The 24067-nt window shown below is 46.0% G+C and overlaps 1 protein-coding gene across 1 annotated transcript in view; it reads right to left on the reverse strand.

Moving 5' to 3' along the window:
* The window catches only part of LOC134876267 (retinal guanylyl cyclase 2-like), a 37450-nt gene extending 14406 nt beyond the window's left edge, over window positions 1-23044 (reverse strand). The window contains 9 exon segments of the mRNA XM_063901247.1: window positions 1-185; window positions 392-541; window positions 714-869; window positions 972-1114; window positions 1194-1349; window positions 5279-5509; window positions 5674-5923; window positions 22762-22805; window positions 22925-23044. The exon segment at window positions 1-185 is cut by the window's left edge and continues 35 nt beyond it. Of these exon segments, the coding sequence (XP_063757317.1) occupies window positions 1-185; window positions 392-541; window positions 714-869; window positions 972-1114; window positions 1194-1349; window positions 5279-5509; window positions 5674-5914 (1262 nt within the window). The 5' untranslated portion in view covers window positions 5915-5923; window positions 22762-22805; window positions 22925-23044.
* Window positions 23045-24067: the final 1023 nt, after the last annotated feature.

Below are 24067 nucleotides of genomic sequence, written 5' to 3' on the forward strand. Positions count from 1 at the left end.
AAGCTGGCGGAGGGGGGTTTTCCTCCGGGGAAGATGAAGGTGTGACTCAGAGGTTTCAGGCTTCCAACCGGCCCTTGAGTGTGTGTCGGGGCGAGAGTGTGTGTCGGAACAAATCTGTCTCCATCGCTGTCCAATACCACGTACCTGGCTTGCATGCCACGACCCTCTTTACCTCCGTACACCACCTGAGAGACAGACGAAGGTCATCATGACACTGAAACACATCAGGAGCAGTACCCACAAAAAGCAACCTACAATAAAGATGTAACCCGGGTTACTGAATTTAAGTCTTCAGTCTGAACCTTCAACTGCAGACTTTATTAACTATTTCCTATCAGTGAAAGTATTTAGAATAAAATCAGACATTTATTTTGATGTTTAATGGATGAACCTGATTGAAGCCCTGGAAATCAAAGCCTCCATCTGATTGGACAAGCTGGTTGCCTGTCACCCAATGCCCACCCCCTGCCTGACGACGCTCCTCCACCGCCTTAGCAACGAAGTACACCATGTTAAAGATGGTCCCGAAGATAGGAGACACCTGGAGACAAGATGCAGGGAGGAGTTAACAAACATTTATAATAATTTCCCTGCAGTGTGTGTAGAGCGACCAGTGTGTGTAGAGCGTGTAGAGCGTGCAGTGTGTGTAGAGCGTGTAGAGCGTGCAGTGTGTGTAGAGCGTGCAGTGTGTGTTTAGTTAAGTGGTGTGTTACTTCGGTAGCGGACACGGCGGTCCGGATCTCACGGTTGATCTGTGCCTGTCTGAAGGCTTCGTAGAAGCTCTGGTCGGATGCCATGGTGACGGTAAGGACGGAGCTGTAGGCGTGGCGGAGCTTTGTGCGATTGGTCAGCTGAGGAAATGCAATGTCCTGATTGGACAAGGAGAGAAGCGAGACTATGTTTACCAGCACATGAACTTTTGAAATGTATTTTTATATATATATACATTTAATGACATAGTGATTTTTTACCTGGTACGGCATGGCGTACAGCAGCGCGTCATACGGGATGAACACGTAACCATCAGAAACCATCCCCATGTCCAGAGCCGTCAGCAGGAGCTCCCGCTGATCCTCTCCACCAATCAGAACAGAACTCATGCACATGATGACCACTGGAAATATACCGTGAAAATAATTACATGACATAATGTTACGCTAAACCTCCAGGAAATAAACATTTTCAGCGCTGACCTTTGACCTTGTCCGCAACTCTGATCGCTCGCAGAGCCTTCTGAGCGCCGCCATTTTTATTAGTTTCCATGGTCACTACCGGACCAATGGGAAGCCCTAGGGCTCGGAGCGCCGTGGCCACTTCCTGTCCGGTGCTCTCCCATAAGTCTGTTGGAGCTGATGACCAACAGAAAGGACAACACTGAAAGAATACACAGCTGACTGGCCAACGCCCGGTCACCCTTTTACATCATTCACTCAAATCCCCACTGCTGACCTAGCTTCCCTCGTCACTGGCATGAAAACATCAACCTCCATCCTGCATCCCATCCCCTGCCCCCTTGTCAAAACTTGGACTCCTTCAAGAATCCTCTCAAAACTCACTTATTCACTCTAGCTTTCGATCTCTAATCAACTCCCCTCTCCATTTTACTACGCACTTGGATTAGGATTTCTGCTTGGGTTTTTTGTTGTTTCTCTTCTGAATGTATGTAAAGCGATAAACCTCTTAGCGGCGCCCCCCTGTATGGCAGCGGCTACTCTAGCTCCCGATAGCGATGTGCGTTCTATGTTAAATATGTTGTCTGTATCGTCACAGTCTTGTACAAGAATAGTCTATAACAGAACTACATTACTTGGACTACGAAACCCCAACTTTTCCAAAAATCTTTCTGGAGTTACACTGGCTTTGGAACCCGAAACACTCCGTGAGTTAGGCATCTTACACTGGCAAGACCCAGAGGCCTGCAAAGCAGCGGACTCCCCTTCCACCATCGGCCGACACTGGAGGCAGCGCAAGCGGCGTGAGAGACCTAGCAAGCGGGGCAGCCAAGCGGGTATCAGCGCAAGGCTAAAAGCTAACCCATACAGACCAGCACTTCCTTCTATTCTGCTATCCAACGTTCGTTCACTGGAAAACAAAATGGACTACCTCAGACTGGATTTAACAACACAAAGAAAGGTGAGAGACTGCAACGCCATCATCCTCACAGAGACGTGGCTCAATAACACCGTTCCGGACAACGCCATTCAGCTGGACGGACTAACTGCATTCCGTTCGGATAGGAGTCATGCCCTCAGTGGTAAATCTTGGGGAGGTGGTGTATGTGTATTCATTAATAACAACTGGTGTACAAACGCCGAAATTGTCTCAAGCCACTGTTCGGAGGATATCGAATTCCTAACACCATTCTACATACCAAGAGAATTCACAGCCATCAACATCACAGCTGTGTACATTCCACCCAGTGCAAACACAAAGGATGCACTGGGTGCATTGTATCAGTCTGTCAGCTCAATGCAGAACTCTAACCCGGACTGTCTACATAATCGCTGGCGATTTCAATCAGGCCCAACTGAAGACAGTACTACCACATTACTACAAGCATGTGAACTTTGCGACCAGGGGAGAGAACACTCTTGACCAGGTCTACACCAACATCAAGCAGGCATTCAGAGCTGTTCCCCACCCCACCTGGGGAACTCGGACCATCTCTCTGTCATGCTAATTCCAGCTTACAGACCACTATTGACCAGGAGCAAGCTGTCTGTGAATCAGATCAGAGCATGGCCAGAGGGAGCTACCTCAGCTCTCCAGGACTGCTTTGATTGCACAGACTGGACTGTTTTTAAGGAGGCTGCCACCACCAACCAGCATGTCAACCAGACGGAATATACCGAGTCTGTGACTGGATACATATCCAAATGCATGGAAGATGTGACCGTCAAACACATCACCACAAGGGCCAACGACAAACCCTGGTTCACCAGGGCGGTACATGAGCTCCTGAGAGCACGGAATGCTGCCTTCAATTCCGGGGACAAAGACGCCCTTAGATCCGCTAGGGCCAACTTGACCCAGGGTGTGAGAACAGCCAAACGTGCCTATGGACAGAAAATCCAAGCACATTTCAGTGACACAAAGGACCCCAGGCGTCTGGGGCAAGGCATCCAGGCAGGCCAACACCCCCACCATGTAAGGACAACAAAGACTTCCTCAACAAACTTAACGCCTTCTTCAGCCGGTTTGAGGAAAACAACACCACCACACCAACCAAAACCCCTCCCTGCTCGGACTAGGAGACACTCCACCGGGGCGTGTGCTCAGAGACTGTGCTAACCAACTTGCAAATGTCCTCACAGATATATACAACATCTCTCTGAGCCAAGCCATCATTCCAGCATGCTTCAAAACCACCACCATCATACCACTACCCAAGAAATCCCCAGCTTCAACACTGAACGACTACCGGCCGATAGCACTCACTCCCATCATGATGAAGTGCTTTGAAAGGTTGGTCAAGGCCCATATAACACTCCCCTCTACACTTGACCCATTCCAGTTTGCATACCGTCCCAAACGCTCCACGGGTGATGCCATAGCAACAGCACTCCACCTATGTCTGGCTCATCTGGAAAACAAAAACAGTTACGTGCGGATGCTGCTCATGGACTTCAGCTCCGCCTTCAACACAGTAATCCCCCAACACCTGGTGAACAAACTTGGCGCAATAGGCATCAGCACCCCATTATGCAACTGGTTACTGGACTTCCTTACCGACAGACCACGGACAGTAAGAGTTGGCAAAAACCCCTCAGAGACCACCGTCATGAACACCGGGGTCCCCCAGGGATGGGTGTTGAGCCCTCTGCTGTTCACTCTGATGACTCACGATTGTTGTGCCAGGCACAATTCCAATCAAATCATCAAGTTCGCTGATGACACAATAGTGGTGGGCCTCATCAGTGGCGACGATGACTCAGCCTACAGAGAGGAGGTGCCTCTACTTACCGACTGGTGTGACATCAATAATCTTCAACTCAACGTCAACAAAGCCAAAGAAATAACTGTGGACTTCAGGAAGACACACATGCCACACACCCCACTCACCATCAATGGCAGCGCTGTGGAGTCTGTGGAAAGCACCAAGTTCCTGGAGGTGCATGTCATAGATGACCTGACATGGTCCACCAACACCACCTCCCGAGTCAAGAAGGCACAGCAACGCCTCCACTTCCTTTACCGGATGAGCAGAGCTGACCTCCCCTCTTCTGCCCTCAACACCTTTTACTGGGGTGCTATTGAGAGCATCCTTACTAGCAGCCTATCAATCTGGTACGGCAGCTGTCCTGTTGCTGACCAGAAGGCCCTACAGAGGGTGGTGAGGACAGCAGAGAAACCAGATCCGCCCAACCATCCATCCAGGACTTGAGCTGTTCACTCTTCTACCATCTGGCAAGCGCTACCGCAGCATGCGGTGCAAGACTACTAGACTTTGCAATAGTTTTTTCCCACAGACCACTACTCAACTCATCCAGGAAAATTCCATGAACATGATAACCCTGGCACCCACAAAGATCAACTGAATGTTAATTGTCATTTAAAACTGTACTGTACTTTGCTCTTCACATGCACAACATCATCCATATTTACAGACATACTTATCTCAAAGGTGCTACTCTGCACTTTACCATATCAGTAACTACCTAGATATTCTATTCTGCCTGTCTGTATGTGTTGTGTTTAAATCTGTGTGTACTACCATGTTATATGTTGTGTGTCAACTTTTACTTGCACATTTGGAATATGGGGAAACGCAATTTCAATCATCTGTGTAATTACTTGTACTAATTGCATGGTCTGGTTCATTCATTCATTCAAGCGTCTTTGAGATTTAGGAAAAGCGCTATAAGAATTGTGTGTATTCTTATTATTATTATCATGACAGACCTCACGCCCACAGTGACATCATGACAGACCTCACGCCCACAGTGACATCATGACAGACCTCACGCCCACAGTGACATCATGACAGACCTCACGCCCACAGTGACATCATGACAGACCTCACGCCCACAGTGACATCATGACAGACCTCACGCCCACAGTGACATCATGACAGACCTCACGCCCACAGTGACATCATGACAGACCTCACGCCCACAGTGACATCATGACAGGCCACACGCACCAGTGACATCATGACAGGCCACACGCCCACAGTGACATCATGACAGGCCACACGCCCACAGTGACATCATGACAGGCCACACGCACCAGTGACATCATGACAGGCCTCACGCCCACAGTGACATCACAGACTCACCTGAGATGACGGCAACGTGCGCCCAGCGGAAGAAGCGCAGCACGCTAAAGAGCACCCTGCTAGGCTGGGGGAGGGGCGGCAGGTTGGGCCAATCAGCACCCAAACAGCCTGGAGAGGCAAGACCCACCTCCCAGTGCTGAGCTAGTAAAGAGGCAGCATGACAGAGGGCGGGGCTAAAGGGACCGATGTAGGCGTGTCCATAACCCTCCATGTCCCCGAGTTCTGTCAGCGCTGGAGTAAAACAAGAGAAGCAGAGTTAAGAAAACAGGAAACTGAGAATAAACGTGAACAAATATTAAAAACAGAATGACTGACAGAGTTCATGATTGGTGGATAGCTCAGACACAGGCTCTGATTGGTGGATAACTTAGAGAGGCTTTGATTGGTGACCAGACCTTTGGATGCGGAGCAGTCTTCGTCCAATAGTTTCACGTCGTACCAGTAGCCTCTGCTCAGCCCGGTGTCGCTCCGTAACCGGGACAATGCCAGGTTGGCCGCTGCCGTCGGCATGGCCCGGGAGAACATGGGGTCACATGACCACGGTCCAATCAAAGCCAGCTTAAAGGTTGCCGTCCACACCTCTGGGGAGCATAGCAACCAAAGACATGCCCCCAGCCACCACCGGGGACGTTGCATCCTGGTTTCCTGAGGGACACAAAACATCTATTTTTTAAATGATTTCACTTCACTTTGACAAGACAGGACCCTGAACACACCACCCTTAAGCCTAACTCGCTGTCAGGTTTATACTGTATACATGTATACAAATATACAGTATATATGTGCAGTGGACTAGTGCGTCCACAGTAATGAGTGTATGTTGGTCGCTTTGGATAAAAGGTTAAGTAACATGTATTGTAATGTAAAAGGTATATAAACATATGCAGTATGTACATACAGCGATCAGCCATTACATTATGATCAATGACAGGTGAAGCGACACGTTCCCCCAGCTACCTAAACTTGTTACAGACCTGGTACACCCCCTCATGGACATGGTATTCCCTAATGGCAGTGGCCTCTCTCAGTAGGAGGATGCACTATGGCCACATTGCAGATATGGTTCAAGGTGTTAATTTGGACTCCGAATTCCCTAGATCTCACTCCATCGAGCATCTGTGGGATGTGCTGGATGAACAAGTCTGATCCATGGAGACCCCCTCTCTCTACTTACAGGACCTAAAGGATCTGTTGCTAACTTCCTGGAGCCAGACACCACAGCACGCCTTCAAAGGTCTAGTGGAGTCCAGGCCTCGGGTCAGGGTTTTTCTGGTCAATAATAGGTAGGGTGATGTTATGGCTGATGAGTGTATATATACACTAATAATAGTTCATTGCATTTCTTTTAGCACTTTACATTACATATTACACATATCAGACATGTAATACATGAATACTGTGGACAACACCGACAGGGTGAATTGTCTTGCCCAAGGACACAACGGCATGGTGACTGCAATGGCGGTCAAGGCAGGATTAGAACTGATGTTCCCAGGTTCCCCTGATCTGATGAAGCACTAGCCCACTACAGACCCATTAGTATGGGTATAAGGTAGCCGAGAAATGGGAGGCGAAGCAGCTGACCACTCATCTTAACAAAGGCCAAACACCACTGCACCCAATGCAGTTTGGCTTTCGAAGTAACCACTCCACAGAAACAGGCAACTGCTTTCTCATTGAGAATATAAAAATGAAACTAAATAAAGGAACATTGTGGGTGCAGTAGTTTTAGACTTAAAGAAGGCCTTTGACACTGTCAATCATGAAGTTCTTCTGTCAAAACTTTCTTACTTTAATTTCTCTGGGGATCCCATCAAATGGATGAAATCATATTTGACTGACAGAAAGCAAAGCACATGCATAAATAACACCCGGTCTACATACCTAAGCTGTAAAATAGGTGTCCCTCAAGGATCTATACTGGGCCCTCTTTTGTTCAGTCTATACATCAATGCCCTGCCCACAGTCTGTCCATCAGTGCACATACAAATGTATGCAGATGACACTGTCCTCTATGTGCATGCACACCAACTGACTGCAGCCATGGGCCATGTATCCAACTGGCTAACCAATTCATGCTTACAGCTGAACATAAGCCTAACTGTTTGTATGTATTTTTCAGAACAATCTACTGTGTCTCATAACACTGCTGTCCTAGTTAAACAAGAGAAGGTCAGAGTGGTGCCTGACAATATTTGGGAATCATCCTAGACTCACAACTCTCACTTCAAAAGCATGCAAAAAGGTGGCCAATACTGTCAAATTTAACCTGGCAAATGTTAGGCACATAAGACCATACCTGCCAATGACGGCTGCAGAGCTCTTCTCTCACTTGTCTGACTGCTTAACTAGCTGCTCGCAAGCCAATCAAACAACTCTGCAACCAATTGAATCTCTAAGCAAGCACTAAAAACACTGGACCGTAAGGCAAATAGTTATCACCATTGTCTTATAGTGAAAAAGCTCAATTTGTTTAACTTTGAAAACTTTATACAATTCTCTGATGCCTGTCTCATCTTTAAGGTACTTCATGGGCTTGCTCCACCCCCACTGCACCAATTCATGAAACAGAAAGATAGCGTCAATAGAGTAACCAGATCAGCCGCCAGAGGGGACTGCGTAGTGCAGTACAGACGAAGCAAGTTTGGACACACAGCCTTCTCAATTAGAGCCACCAATTATTGGAATGGTCTGCCCAATGAATTAAGGGAGTGTAACAGCCTTACAACTTTCAAAAGCAAACTCAAGTCTTGGATTAGGGAACATCATATCTGTAACCACATACCAAATGCTCAAAGCCATGTAACCCTATTCTTCTCTTGCCCCCCTTTCTTTATTCATACTGTAACCTACTGTATGCTGTCACTTTTATGTGGAGGGTTAGTGAGAGGCGTGCATTGTCTGTGTGGTTATGTCTTTCTAATTATGGTTTTATTTGTTATCAGTTTATGTATTTGTATATCTTAGGGAGCCTTTTAAGATCTGGATAGGGACAACAGATGGAAATTAGCTAGACTAGACAGCCAGAGAGTATCTGAGCTGCTCGCATGTCTCCGAGATCTCATATTTTGTTTTAGGATTTGCTGGAGCCACCATCCCTGTTTGTGGGGTTCTTCCATCTCCACTTGAACCCTCTTCTACCGAATTACCTTCTCCTAGCTGAGTCCTCATCTTCTCCTCTCTGAGTCCTCAGACCTCAACTTCTCCTCTCTGAGTCCTCAGTCCTCATCTTCTCCTCTCTGAGTCCTCATCTTCTCCTCTCTGAGTCCTCATCTTCTCCTCTCTGAGTCCTCAGTCCTCATCTTCTCCTCTCTGAGTCCTCAGTCCTCATCTTCTCCTCTCTGAGTCCTCAGTCCTCATCTTCTCCTCTCTGAGTCCTCAGTCCTCATCTTCTCCCCTCTGAGTCCTCAGTCCTCATCTTCTCCTCTCTGAGTCCTCAGTCCTCAGCTTCTCCTCTCCGAGTCCTCAGTCCTCAACTTCTCCCCCTTCTGAGTCCACATCTTCTCCCCCCTGAGTCTTCATCTTCTCCCCCTGAGTCCTCATCCTCTCCCCTTTGTGAGTCCACAGTCCTCATCTTCTCCCGTCTGAGTCCTCAGTCCTCAACTTCTCCTCTCTGAGTCCTCAGTCCTCATCTTCTCCTCTCTGAGTCCTCAGTCCTCATCTTCTCCTCTCTGAGTCCTTAGTCCTCATCTTCTCCCCTCTGAGTCCTCAGTCCTCATCTTCTCCTCTCTGAGTCCTCAGTCCTCAACTTCTCCCCCTTCTGAGTCCACATCTTCTCCTCTCTGAGTCCTCATCTTCTCCTCTCTGAGTCCTCATCTTCTCCTCTCTGAGTCCTCATCTTCTCCTCTCTGAGTCCTCATCTTCTCCTCTCTGAGTCCTCAGTCCTCATCTTCTCCTCTCTGAGTCCTCATCTTCTCCTCTCTGAGTCCTCAGTCCTCATCTTCTCCTCTCTGAGTCCTCAGTCCTCATCTTCTCCTCTCTGAGTCCTCAGTCCTCATCTTCTCCCCCTTCTGAGTCCACAGTCCTCATCTTCTCCCCTCTGAGTCCTCCTCTTCTCCCTTCTGAGTCCTCATCTTCTCCTCTCTGAGTCCTCCTCTTCTCCCCTCTGAGTCCTCAGTCCTCAGCTTCTCTTCTCTGAGTCCTTAGTCCTCATCTTCTCCTCTCTGAGTCCTCAGTCCTCATCTTCTCCCCTCTGAGTCCTCAGTCCTCATCTTCTCCTCTGAGTCCTCATCCTCTCCGCTTTCTGAGTCCACAGTCCTCATCTTCTCCCTTCTGAGTCCTCAGTCCTCAACTTCTCCTCTCTGAGTCCTCAGTCCTCAACTTCTCCTCTCTGAGTCCTCAGTCCTCATCTTCTCCCCCTTCTGAGTCCAAAGTCCTCATCTTCTCCTCTGAGTCCTCATCTTCTCCCCTCTGAGTCCACCTCTTCTCCCTTCTGAGTCCTCATCTTCTCCTCTCTGAGTCCTCAGTCCTCAGCTTCTCTTCTCTGAGTCCGCAGTCCTCATCTTCTCCTCTCTGAGTCCTCAGTCCTCAACTTCTCCTCTCTGAGTCCTCAGTCCTCATCTTCTCCTCTCTGAGTCCTCAGTCCTCATCTTCTCCCCTCTGAGTCCTCAGTCCTCATCTTCTCCCCTCTGAGTCCTCAGTCCTCAGCTTCTCCTCTCGAGTCCTCAGTCCTCAACTTCTCCTCTCTGAGTCCTCAGTCCTCATCTTCTCCTCTCCGAGTCCTCAGTCCTCAACTTCTCCTCTCTGAGTCCTCAGTCCTCAACTTCTCCCCTCTGAGTCCTCAGTCCTCATCTTCTCCCCTCTGAGTCCTCAGTCCTCAACTTCTCCTCTCTGAGTCCTCAGTCCTCATCTTCTCCTCTCTGAGACCTCAGTCTTCATCTTCTCCTCTGAGTCTTCATCTTCTCCCCTCTGAGTCCTCATCTTCTCCCCTCTGAGTCCTCATCTTCTCCTCTGAGTCCTTATCTTCTCCCCTCTGAGTCCTCATCTTCTCCTCTGAGTCTTTATCTTCTCCCCTCTGAGTCCTTATCTTCTCCCCTCTGAGTCCTTATCTTCTCCTCTGAGTCCTTATCTTCTCCTCTGAGTCCTTATCTTCTCCTCTCTGAGTCCTCATCTTCTCCTCTGAGTCCTCATCTTCTCCTCTGAGTCCTCATCCTCTCCCCTTTCTGAGTCCACAGTCCTCATCTTCTCCCCTCTGTCCTCATCTTCTCCTCTGAGTCCTTATCTTCTCCTCTCTGAGACCTCAGTCCTCATCTTCTCCTCTGAATCCACATATTCTCCCCTCTGAGTCTTCATCTTCTCCCCTCTGAGTCCACATCTTCTCCCCTCTGAGTCCACATCTTCTCCCCTCTGAGTCCTTTTCTTCTCCTCTGAGTCTTTATCTTCTCCCCTCTGAGTCCTTATCTTCTCCTCTCTGAGACCTCAGTCCTCATCTTCTCCTCTGAGTCCTCATCTTCTCCCCTCTGAGTCTTCATATTCTCCCCTCTGAGTCCTCATCCTCTCCCCTTTCTGAATCCGCAGTCCTCAGCTTCTCCTCTCTGAGTCCTCAGTCCTCAACTTCTCCCCCTTCTGAGTCCTCAGTCCTCATCTTCTCCCCCTTCTGAGTACACAGTCCTCATCTTCTCCCCTTTCTGAGTCCACAGTCCTCATCTTCTCCTCTGAGTCCTCATCCTCTCCCCTTTCTGAGTCCACAGTCCTCGTCTTCTCCCTTCTGAGTCCTCAGTCCTCATCTTCTCCTCTGAGTCCTCATCCTCTCCCCTTTCTGAGTCCACAGTCCTCGTCTTCTCCCTTCTGAGTCCTCAGTCCTCATCTTCTCCTCTGAGTCCTCATCCTCTCCCCTTTCTGAGTCCACAGTCCTCGTCTTCTCCCTTCTGAGTCCTCAGTCCTCATCTTCTCCTCTCTGAGTCCTCAGTCCTCATCTTCTCCCCCTTCTGAGTCCACAGTCCTCATCCTCTCCCCTTTCTGAGTCCACAGTCCTCGTCTTCTCCCTTCTGAGTCCTCAGTCCTCATCTTCTCCTCTCTGAGTCCTCATCTTCTCCCCTCTGAGTCTTCATCTTCTCCTCTGAGTCCTTATCTTCTCCTCTGAGTCCTTATCTTCTCCTCTCTGAGACCTCAGTCCTCATCTTCTCCTCTGAGTCCTTATCCTCTCCCCTTTCTGAGTCCACAGTCCTCATCTTCTCCCCTCTGAATCCACATATTCTCCCCTCTGAGTCTTTATCTTCTCCTCTGAGTCCTCATCCTCTCCCCTTTCTGAGTCCACAGTCCTCATCTTCTCCCCTCTGAATCCACATATTCTCCCCTCTGAGTCTTTATCTTCTCCTCTGAGTCCTCATCCTCTCCCCTTTCTGAGTCCACAGTCCTCATCTTCTCCCCTCTGAATCCACATATTCTCCCCTCTGAGTCTTTATCTTCTCCTCTCTGAGTCCTCAGTCCTCATCTTCTCCTCTGAGTCCTCATCCTCTCCCCTTTCTGAGTCCACAGAAAACCCTAACCCTAACCCAAAACAGGAAATGCTGTTCAGCTTCCTCATGTCCGAGCAGAACCGAGGTTGAGTGGTGTTTTTCTTAGGGACAAGCACTATCGGATTTCACCCCTCAATTCTGGACGGTTCAATGACTCCCATGTCCAACATCACTTGTACCTCCTTCCTCAGTGGTGCCACCATTCTTTCAGGAATTCTGTAAGGCCTCAGGCGAACAGGTTTGGTGTCCTTCAGTATAATGTTATGCTTGATCACATCAGTGCGTCCAGGGTTGTCTGAGAACAATGCTGGGAAAGATTGCTTAAGCTCACCAAGTTGATGCCACTGATCCAAACTCAGAAGCTGTGGAGGGGCCTGGGCTTTATTCTTCTCTCTGTAAGGCACCATGTCAGCCTCCTCTGCTTCAAATTCAGCACCTTCCTCCAGCTGGACATCTTGGATCATCAGAACATGTTTGTCCCTCATCTGCAGAATGTAGGAGATGATGCTGTTGGTTGTTGTTGCCGTTGCCTCACCAGCCACCCAGTTCTCCTTCAGCACGTCCAAAGGGCCCCTGACCTGTCTGCCATATAACAACTCAAAAGGGGAGAAACCAGTCGATGCATGTGGCACTTCTCTGTAGGCAAACAAAAGGAAAGGCAACCATTTATCCCAATATTTGCCAGTATCATCACTACATTTTTTCAGCATTTGTTTTAGAGTACCATTAAAACGTTTGACAAGACCATCAGTTTCAGGGTGGTATGGAGTTGTTCTGATCCCTTTAACCCCAAGTTGAGAGTACAATGACTTCATCAGATGTGACATAAAGTTTGTAACTATATGCTTTACCTGAATGGAACGCAATGGATAGACATCTGGATATCTGGTGGCATAGTCACAAATAACCAAGGCAAATCTGTGACCATTGCTACTTTTTGGCAAAGGACCAATTATATCCATGGCTACTCTTTCATAGGGTACAGTCATTATTGGTAATGGTTGTAAAGGGGCTCCGTTTGAAACTTTGTTAGAAGCTACAACCTGACACTCATGGCACGTTTTACAATAATCCATTACCTCTCTGTATAATCCCGGCCAATAGAAGCGCTGACCAATGCGATCATAGATTTTTGCCTGCCCCAGATGCCCCGCCCATGGAACAGTATGACCCAAGTGCAGGATTAGCTGGCGAAACTCATTTGGAACAACTAGCCTAGGTTTCTCTATGTCTGCTAAATACCAAAGGTTGTCTTTTATGATGAAGGGATCCCCAATATCACTTTTCAGCCCCACTGTGCTTGCACCTCCGTCCCCCTCTACTTTACATGCTTTAGCAAACAGAGGTTTTAGAGACGAGTCGTTTTCCTGACTCTCTCTAAAGTTATCTGGGATTTTCCAGTGGGTCTCTATAAGGGGAGTCACAGGGAGAGTATGCCCAGGACATTTGGCTTTATCATGATTCCTGTTTATTTCTTGATGGCGCTGCCGCTTTGTTTTCTTAACCTTACTACCCGCTTCACACAAACTATCATCTGCATCTGGAAGAGGTTCTAACCCTTGGTCACAGAGTGTGTAACTACATAGGTGTGTGCAATAAGAGTTTTGCTGGACCAAGTTGTCTAGGATTGGCAAATCATCCCCAAGGATCACATCATAAGCTAGGTGATCTAGGACACCAACCGTTAGCATGAAGGCTTGCCCTTCAACCTCAATTACCACATCTGATGTAGGGTAATCCTTTTTACATCCATGAACACACGTGATATTTACACTGCCCTTAACTCAGTCATTTCATTGTTAAGTAAACTGGACTTTACCAAGGTTTGCGAACTACCCGTGTCCGCTAGGGCTTTCACTGCATGACCATTTACAGTGACGTCTACCACATGTCTATGTAGAACCATTCCATTATTATTTACATTATCACCATGGTCGTCATTTTCTGCGCGAGGTACGGAACACATCTCAACTTGTGACACGTTGCTGACAGTAGTAACATATAAAGTTAGTCTTTAAGTTTGAGTGTGCAGGTTTCTTACCAACCCCAGTGTCCATGCCTTCAACACTCGGCAAACTGTGAGGTTTGCCCTTCCCATATCTCGGCTTCCCAATAGGCACTCTTTTCTTTGAAGTGTCCCTGTGTGCCGCTGCATACCGTTCTGCCAGGTCTGCTGCTTCTTCTCCTGTCTGGGGATTGGGCTCCTTAACCAGGTGCGGACGTCAGGAAGAAGCACATGGAGGTACTGCTCCAAAACAATGGTTTCTCCAATCTGCTCCTTAGTACGGCTGTTCGGTCTCATCCACCTTTTGTAAAGCCCCTTAATACGGTTGTAAGATTCTCTCACAGTCTCTCCCGCTGGTGGTGTGGTGGTGGGTAGTACTGGAGCCCCTCAGGGGACTGTGCTGTCTCCTTTCCTGTTCACCTTGTACACCTCTGACTTTAAATACAACTCAGAGTCATGCCATCTGCAGACATTTTCTGATGACTCTGCAGTGGTAGGGTGTATAAGAGTGGATGGGAAGAAATCATCTGCTTCTGAATGTGGCCAAGACCAGAGAGATGGTCATTGACTTCAGGAGGAAGAGGACGTCTCCGCAGCCCCTTTGCATTCTGGGAGAGGATGTGGCTGCTGTGGAGGACTACAAGTACCTTGGAGTGCACCTAGACAACGGACTGAACTGGAGGATCCACACTGACGCTGTGTACAAGAAGGGGATGAGCAGACTCTATTTCCTGAGGAGGCTGAGATCCTTCAACGTGTGCAGCAAGATGTTGGAGATCTTCTACCAGTCTGTTGTGGCCAGTGCACTCTTCTTCGCTGCGGTCTGCTGGGGGAGCAGCATCAGAGCCGGTGACACCAGCAGGATCAATAAACTGATCAGGAAAGCTGGGTCTGTCATCGGCATCAAACTCATTGGCTGCTGTCCATCCTGGATAACACCACCCATCCTCTCCACCTGCAGCTGGTCAGTCAACGGAGCTCCTTCTCTAACAGGCTAATACAGCTCCGCTGCAACAAGGACAGACACAGGAAAACATTCCTGCCCACGGCAATAACTCTTTTGAATAAATCTCCTCTGGCTGGCAGAGAACTCTCTGCTTCATAGCTTCACTGGACTTACACCTCACTGGACATTCACATCCACATTCATTTAAATGATTATTAATCCTGTTTAATCATTCTATATATCATTCTTACTTCCCGTTCTTTTTCTTTAGATTTGTAAATCATTTTTTGTTTATCCTTATATTTTACTATTTCTTATTGTGTATATTTTGTATTGTCTCTATGTTTCTAATGCTGCTGGAACAAAAGAATTTCCCAAATTGGGATCAATAAAAGTCGTATCTATCTATCTATCAGACTCCTCACAGGCGTTTTAAAGATCCCACCAATTGTTGCGATGTGAGGTGCAGGTGAAAAAACATCACAACAAGAAAAGGTTTTCCTTCAACCAAAAACCAGGCCCTTTTATTTCCTAGCCTTTCACAAGAACTGGAACATAAATTGTACAACGTCAAACCCTCTTTCCACAGGTGCTGCTCTTTCACCAACCAGGAAACAAATGCCCTACCTCTTAACAAAGACACGAATGTGAGTGAGGGAGTGTTTGCTTCCTCACAATATTGTTCTAAATATGGCACAGGTGATATGTTTGTGTCAGTGTCTCAGACTGACTGAGGACAGATTGATCCCAACTGACTGCTGTGACCTTCAACCTTTCAATCCTCACATGTTAATGCTGACTGCAGATAGCTAAGAATAGCAACATGCTAACGCTCCTAACATAAGCTGAAAAAGGATATGACATCACCAATATGTGGATCAATATTACCTGGTGACATCAACAATGTGGAGTCAATTTTACCTGGTGATATAACCAATCTGGAGTCCATGGATAAGAGAAGGACAGGTGTCAGGTTGGATCTCTGGCACTCAGGATCTCTTCAGCAAGGACTCAGCTGGATAAACAAATGAACGGTCTTGTCCCTGAAAACATCCATCTGAATTACTTTGGATATGGCCAAAGTGTACTTACCATCTACTGTTCAATTATGAAATTTAAATCTGCGCGTACAGCGCGCACAAAAGCAAGGGACTGCACTAAAATGGACAATTCACACGTGACAATATATTTTTCTCTTTTAGTCCTGCTAGCGGGTGACATACAACCTAATCCAGGTCCACATGCCCTTAGCCTTTTGCACAGCCAAAACAGCGCCTGCACAACACAACACAAAGAATGCGGGCTGGAGCTTGGTGCCGGTAGGCTGAGAGGTATGCTCGCTGCTAAACTGAGGAGCCATCTTGAGCCAGAGCTTGCAGATCTGACTGCACTAAACTTCAGCGTGGAGATGGTCGATACGCGTTCAAGCACTGCCGCCGGTGAGCTGATGGATCTGCTGCTAAACAAACAGGCCGGGCCGACTATGGCCAATGTCAGCGAGGTTACAGCTGGAGTTGCTGACGGAGCAACAGATCATCCCCGAAATCCACGAGAAGGACTGAAGCTTGCCGAGGAGACACTGTCGGACGTCGGCATGATCCAGGTAGCCGGTCTGTGGACTGGATCGCCTGCAGGCGACCGGAAGGATCTTCCCCAAGACGACTGGGACCAGTTTGCTGATTTGTTTACAGCGCATGTTAGTGTGGAGGGAGCAGCGGAGGCCGGGCTGGTGCGTAACTGTAAACCAACCTCCAGCACTTACCTAAAGCTACCAAAGAAATCCACCACTATTGTCAGAACAGCCCAAGCACACGCACTGACTAAACAAAGACAAAACCTATTTTTTCAAACTGTTAACCATGCCAAAGTAGTTTGGGATCCAACCGTAAAACCCAAAGGCATTTTTGGGGGGCACTTAAACATTAAAAGTCTTGCTGCTGAATGTGATGAGATCAGAACTCTCCTAACCGGCTCCAATCTCGACTTTCTGTGTTTTAGTGAAACATGGTTGCATGATAACATTTTAATCAGTATGATTGACGTCCCTGGATAGAAATGTTTTAGAAACGATAGAGCTGTGGGTAGAGGAGGGGCGTGGCGATATACATCAAAGATTCGTTTAAAACTAAAGAGCTCTCACTATGTGATCTATCAATTGAATGCTAATGTATAAATGTTTCACTGTCCCCACGTATGGAGTTCAATATTGTTGGAGTGTATAACCCCCCTTCAGGCTGTGCTGTTAAGTTCTATGATAATCTAGAAGAGTTGTTTAAAAGCCTCAAACGCGATTGTGAGGTGCTAGTCTTTGGAGACTTTAATATAAATTGGCTGGACAAACACTGTAGAAAGATGTCACATCAAAATTTGATTTCCATCAGATGATTGACAGGCCCACACGTCTATCCAGGAATACTCAAACACTAACGGATTGAATTTTTGTAAATAAACCTGATCGTGTCACAAAAACATATCATTTAGTTAGTAGTCTGATCATAATATGATACTAATAGCAAGAAAACTTACAAAGAAACGTCTAGTTGGGTATTTCACCAACAATCACAAAGCAGTAAAACTTAAGATTCCTCGTAAGGATCTCACCGAGTTTGAGAATGAATTAATAACCGTCAGCTGAGATGAGGTTCTACAACATGGCCAAGTAAATGAATGCTGTGATGAATTGCTGTCCATTACCGGTCGCATTGTTGATAAGTTCATTAAACAACGTAAAAAGCCACAGAGAAAAATACAGCTCCCGTGGCTAAGTGACTCTACGGCAGTTAATGAAGCGAAGAGATTATGCACTTAAGACCTTCCTCAAAACTCAAAAAGACACTGACTTATGAAAATGATTCAAAGGACACATTTTTAAGGGAATGGTAATATAATCTGGAACCAACTAAATACCTTTAAAAACCTAAGGTCAGTGTCTCCTACCAACATGAACTCAGAGCTGGGGAAGGCATCATCTCAGATCCTGTACAGGTTGCTAACCAATGTAATGATTTCTTCATTCAATCTGTTAAAGATCTGGCCATGAACTTCCCTCCTACTAATGCTAACAGGAATGTTGAAGCTTCGGATGAAGATGTCAACTCATTTGCTATCAGGGAGGTTAACCAATCAGTGGTCCTGAAAGCTATTAACGACTTAAACACCACTTTCTCTAAGGATATATATAACCTAGATACTGTATTCCTAGAAGAACACAGTAGCATCGTGGTTCCCCCCCTTACACATCTTATTAACATTTCCATCAAGACTGGTCAATTCCCAGTTGGATGGAAAAACGCCTTGGTAATGCCTATTTTAAAATCCGGGGATGCTGAAGAGATTAGCAACTACAGACCAATAGGTCTTCTTCCAGTCCTGTCTAAAGTGTTGGAGAAGGTTGTCTCAGAACAACGGCTACATTACTTCGAGACAAACCATTATTTGCACCCTCTACAGTTCGGTTTCAGACACAACCATTCCACAGAGTCAGCGACTTGTGTGCTATTAGAAAACATTAAACAGTCACTTGATAGAGGACATGCAGTGGGTGCAGTGTTCCTGGATTTAAAAAGGCATTTGACCCCGTCAATCACAACATCTTTATTTCAAAACTGTCAATGTACAATTTCTCTAAACTCTCACTGGCATGGTTTGATTCTTATTTAAAGGGTCGTGGACTGGAATCCCCCAAGGAACTATCTTGGGTCCTATCCTTTTCAGTTTGTATATTAACGACCTTCCAGTAGTATGCCCTGGTATAGGTCTTCAGATGTATGCTGACGACACCGTCGTCCATGTATCTGGCAAAACTTGTGATGCTGTTGCAGATAAGCTCACCAAAAACGTAGAAAAGGCTTGGCTTGATGCCTCCCGTTTGACACGAACCACTAAGAAAACAAAGTCCATCTGTTTTTCCATCAAAAAGCTACCTGCAACAGAATCCCTGAACCTCAGAATAAAAGGTGAGCCCATTGAACAAGTATCAGATATGAAGTATTTAGGGGATCATTTTAGATTCTCAGTTACATTTAAAAAGTCCTGCGAAAAAGATTTGCAGAACGATTAAGGCGAACCTCAGCTGTTTTAAGATAAGACATTGCTTGACATCTGACTGTGCCTTTCTCTTTCTTAATTCAATGATTCTTTCACATCTGTCCTATGGTTTGGCGGCTTGGTCCCAGGCCAACCAGTCTGTAATCAAATCCATAGAGAGTCTTTACAATCGGGCCTCGAAAATCTTGGACAAAAAGCAAATAAGGTATCATCACTGCCGCATTTCAAGGAAATACAAGACTTTAAGTTTTGCTCATTTGATTGACCTACATTATGTAAAGCTTGAGTTAAATGTGTAAATGGACCTGCTCCTCAGTCTCTCTGCAAATACATCCAGAGATTACAGAGCTGCTGCAGATCCACCAGAGCAGCTTCTAGTGGCAACTGTAAGGTCCCATTCTGCAAAACCTCTTTTGCTCAGACAGCTTTTTCTGTGAAAGGAACAAAGTCCTGGAACTTGCTACCTGATCACTGGAAATCTGCTGCTAACTTCACCACTTTTAAGAGAGCTACCAAATCCTGGTGCACCCAACAACAAACATGTTCCCATGTCTGGTTTCAACGTTTCTAAAGTATGCATTATTGTATCTGGCTGTATTCTGTTCAGCTCTGTGTTACCTCACTGTTGTAATTTCCTAGTTCCATAAAGCCCTTCTAGGGACGAGTGTTGCAAACTAGCATTCGCTACAAACGTTACGATACTTGTATCGGATAGCTGTTTTCAGTCTGTCAATGTATATTGTATCTGTCCCTACCAAACAAACGATTATAAAATAAATGTTACCATAACGATGTTACCTGGTGACATCACCAAACACAATGATGTTACCTGGTGACATCACCAAACACAATGATGTTACCTGGTGACATCACCAAACACAATGATGTTACCTGGTGACATCACCAAACATAATGATGTTACCTGGTGACATCACCAAACACAACGATGTTACCTGGTGACATCACCAAACACAATGATGTTACCTGGTGACATCACCAAACACAATGATGTTACCTGGTGACATCACCAAACATAACGATGTTACCTGGTGACATCACCAAACACAATGATGTTACCTGGTGACATCACCAAACATAACGATGTTACCTGGTGACATCACCAAACACAACGATGTTACCTGGTGACATCATTGTGTTTGGTGACATCACCAAACACAATGATGTTACCTGGTGACATCACCAAACATAACGATGTTACCTGGTGACATCACCAAACATAACGATGTTACCTGGTGACATCACCAAACACAATGATGTTACCTGGTGACATCACCAAACACAATGATGTTACCTGGTGACATCACCAAACACAATGATGTTACCTGGTGACATCACCAAACACAATGATGTTACCTGGTGACATCACCAAACATAACGATGTTACCTGGTGACATCACCAAACACAACGATGTTACCTGGTGACATCACCAAACACAACGATGTTACCTGGTGACATCACCAAACACAATGATGTTACCTGGTGACATCACCAAACACAATGATGTTACCTGGTGACATCACCAAACACAATGATGTTACCTGGTGACATCACCAAACATAATGATGTTACCTGGTGACATCACCAAACACAATGATGTTACCTGGTGACATCACCAAACACAATGATGTTACCTGGTGACATCACCAAACATAACGATGTTACCTGGTGACATCACCAAACACAATGATGTTACCTGGTGACATCACCAAACATAATGATGTTACCTGGTGACATCACCAAACATAACGATGTTACCTGGTGACATCACCAAACAAAACGATGTTACCTGGTGACATCACCAAACACAATGATGTTACCTGGTGACATCACCAAACACAATGATGTTACCTGGTGACATCACCAAACATAATGATGTTACCTGGTGACATCACCAAACATAATGATGTTACCTGGTGACATCACCAAACATAATGATGTTACCTGGTGACATCACCAAACATAATGATGTTACCTGGTGACATCACCAAACACAATGATGTTACCTGGTGACATCACCAAACATAATGATGTTACCTGGTGACATCACCAAACATAATGATGTTACCTGGTGACATCACCAAACATAATGATGTTACCTGGTGACATCACCAAACATAATGATGTTACCTGGTGACATCACCAAACATAACGATGTTACCTGGTGACATCACCAAACACAATGATGTTACCTGGTGACATCACCAAACACAATGATGTTACCTGGTGACATCACCAAACATAACGATGTTACCTGGTGACATCACCAAACACAACGATGTTACCTGGTGACATCACCAAACACAACGATGTTACCTGGTGACATCACCAAACACAACGATGTTACCTGGTGACATCACCAAACACAACGATGTTACCTGGTGACATCACCAAACATAATGATGTTACCTGGTGACATCACCAAACACAATGATGTTACCTGGTGACATCACCAAACACAATGATGTTACCTGGTGACATCACCAAACATAACGATGTTACCTGGTGACATCACCAAACATAACGATGTTACCTGGTGACATCACCAAACATAACGATGTTACCTGGTGACATCACCAAACACAATGATGTTACCTGGTGACATCACCAAACATAACGATGTTACCTGGTGACATCACCAAACATAACGATGTTACCTGGTGACATCACCAAACATAACGATGTTACCTGGTGACATCACCAAACATAATGATGTTACCTGGTGACATCACCAAACACAATGATGTTACCTGGTGACATCACCAAACATAACGATGTTACCTGGTGACATCACCAAACACAATGATGTTACCTGGTGACATCACCAAACATAACGATGTTACCTGGTGACATCACCAAACATAACGATGTTACCTGGTGACATCACCAAACACAACGATGTTACCTGGTGACATCACCAAACACAATGATGTTACCTGGTGACATCACCAAACACAATGATGTTACCTGGTGACATCACCAAACATAATGATGTTACCTGGTGACATCACCAAACATAATGATGTTACCTGGTGACATCACCAAACATAATGATGTTACCTGGTGACATCACCAAACATAACGATGTTACCTGGTGACATCACCAAACATAATGATGTTACCTGGTGACATCACCAAACACAATGATGTTACCTGGTGACATCACCAAACACAATGATGTTACCTGGTGACATCACCAAACACAATGATGTTACCTGGTGACATCACCAAACATAACGATGTTACCTGGTGACATCATTATGTTTGGTGATGTTACCTGGTGACATCACCAAACATAACGATGTTACCTGGTGACATCACCAAACACAATGATGTTACCTGGTGACATCACCAAACATAACGATGTTACCTGGTGACATCACCAAACATAACGATGTTACCTGGTGACATCACCAAACACAATGATGTTACCTGGTGACATCACCAAACATAATGATGTTACCTGGTGACATCACCAAACACAATGATGTTACCTGGTGACATCACCAAACATAATGATGTTACCTGGTGACATCACCAAACATAACGATGTTACCTGGTGACATCACCAAACATAATGATGTTACCTGGTGACATCACCAAACACAATGATGTTACCTGGTGACATCACCAAACATAATGATGTTACCTGGTGACATCACCAATCTGGAGTCAACATTACCTGGTGACATCACCAAACACAATGATGTTACCTGGTGACATCACCAAACATAATGATGTTACCTGGTGACATCACCAATCTGGAGTCAACATTACCTGGTGACATCACCAAACACAATGATATTACCTGGTGACATCACCAATCTGGAGTCAACATTACCTGGTGACATCATCAATGTGGAGTCAATTTTTTAAAGAAATACCATGTTGTAAATAAGAGGTGCCTGCCCTGGATCCTGAGTTAAGGATCTGTGTCACACATTGTGAAGGACACTCCGATGATCTTGTGTCCGCTTCAGTTTACATGTACCATCATTTATATCTTACTGTGTTCCAAATGTAAAAGGGTCAGCTTCTTCGGCTCGATGACACTACCTACAGAAAAAATACACAATGTTTAGCTATGAAGGCTTTCTCAAAGTAAGTCTTTGTAAGTGCTGTATCTTTGTCAGGTTAGGGTTAACAAACACGCACAAAACACACAAACAACCTACCTTGGTTTCACAGACTTATCTGTCGCAACAGGAACCCTGAAACTCTGTCGAAAACAGGAACCCTCCGAACATGAACTGCTGATGACAGCCGGAGAGACGAGGAGAGACTAGGGGATTTACTTTAATCTCGTTTGGAGTTCAGAGGAACTGGCTGTGTGTGTGTGTGTGTGTGTGTGTGTGTGTGTGTGGGGGGGGGGGGGTACATTTTAAACTGTTGAATCTCTGGCCGTTTCCTTGTCAAATATCAAATAATAATACACACATAACTATATAAAATGTAGCTGTGTTCCTGCAGTGTGTCAGTGTTAGCATTAGCTGTGTTCCTGCAGTGTGTGTCAGTGTTAGCATTAGCTCTGTTCCTGCAGTGTGTCAGTGTTAGCATTAGCTGTGTTCCTGCAGTGTGTGTGTCAGTGTTAGCATTAGCTGTGTTCCTGCAGTGTGTCAGTGTTAGCATTAGCTGTGTTCCTGCAGTGTGTTAGCATTAGCTGTGTTCCTGCAGTGTGTCAGTGTTAGCATTAGCTGTGTTCCTGCAGTGTGTTAGCATTAGCTTTGTTCCAGCAGTGTGTCAGTGTTAGCATTAGCTTTGTAGTGTGTCAGTGTTAGCATTAGCTGTGTTCCTGCAGTGTGTTAGCATTAGCTGTGTTCCTGCAGTGTGTCAGTGTTAGCATTAGCTTTGTTCTTGCAGTGTGTCAGTGTTAGCATTAGCTGTGTTCCTGCAGTGTGTTAGCATTAGCTGTGTTCCTGCAGTGTGTTAGCATTAGCTGTGTTCCTGTGCTTGGTGCTGATCTGATAATCTGATCTGGATTAGCTCGATGTTCACAGAGCTCGCAGGTCGCAGCTGTTCTGCAGCCAGGAATAGAGGCAGGATTAGCCAGAGAGCTGCTAACTGGCAGCTAACCGGTTATTAATAGGGATGCACCCAGTGTTCGAACTATGCCGAGATTTTTCGGCAATCATAAGGGGAAATCATGTCCGTTGGCATGCTCAAAAACAACATCGCGTCAACAATAATACCACACGCAAGAAAAACACAGGCAACATAGGCCTACTCAACACATCCACCAAAGATCACTGGAAATCATGTTCACATCGGCATACACAATAAAGCAACCAAACCAATCTTGCACGGCAACAAGCGT

The sequence above is a fragment of the Eleginops maclovinus genome, chromosome 14, assembly GCF_036324505.1.
Source record: "Eleginops maclovinus isolate JMC-PN-2008 ecotype Puerto Natales chromosome 14, JC_Emac_rtc_rv5, whole genome shotgun sequence".
Lineage (NCBI taxonomy): Eukaryota > Metazoa > Chordata > Actinopteri > Perciformes > Eleginopidae > Eleginops > Eleginops maclovinus.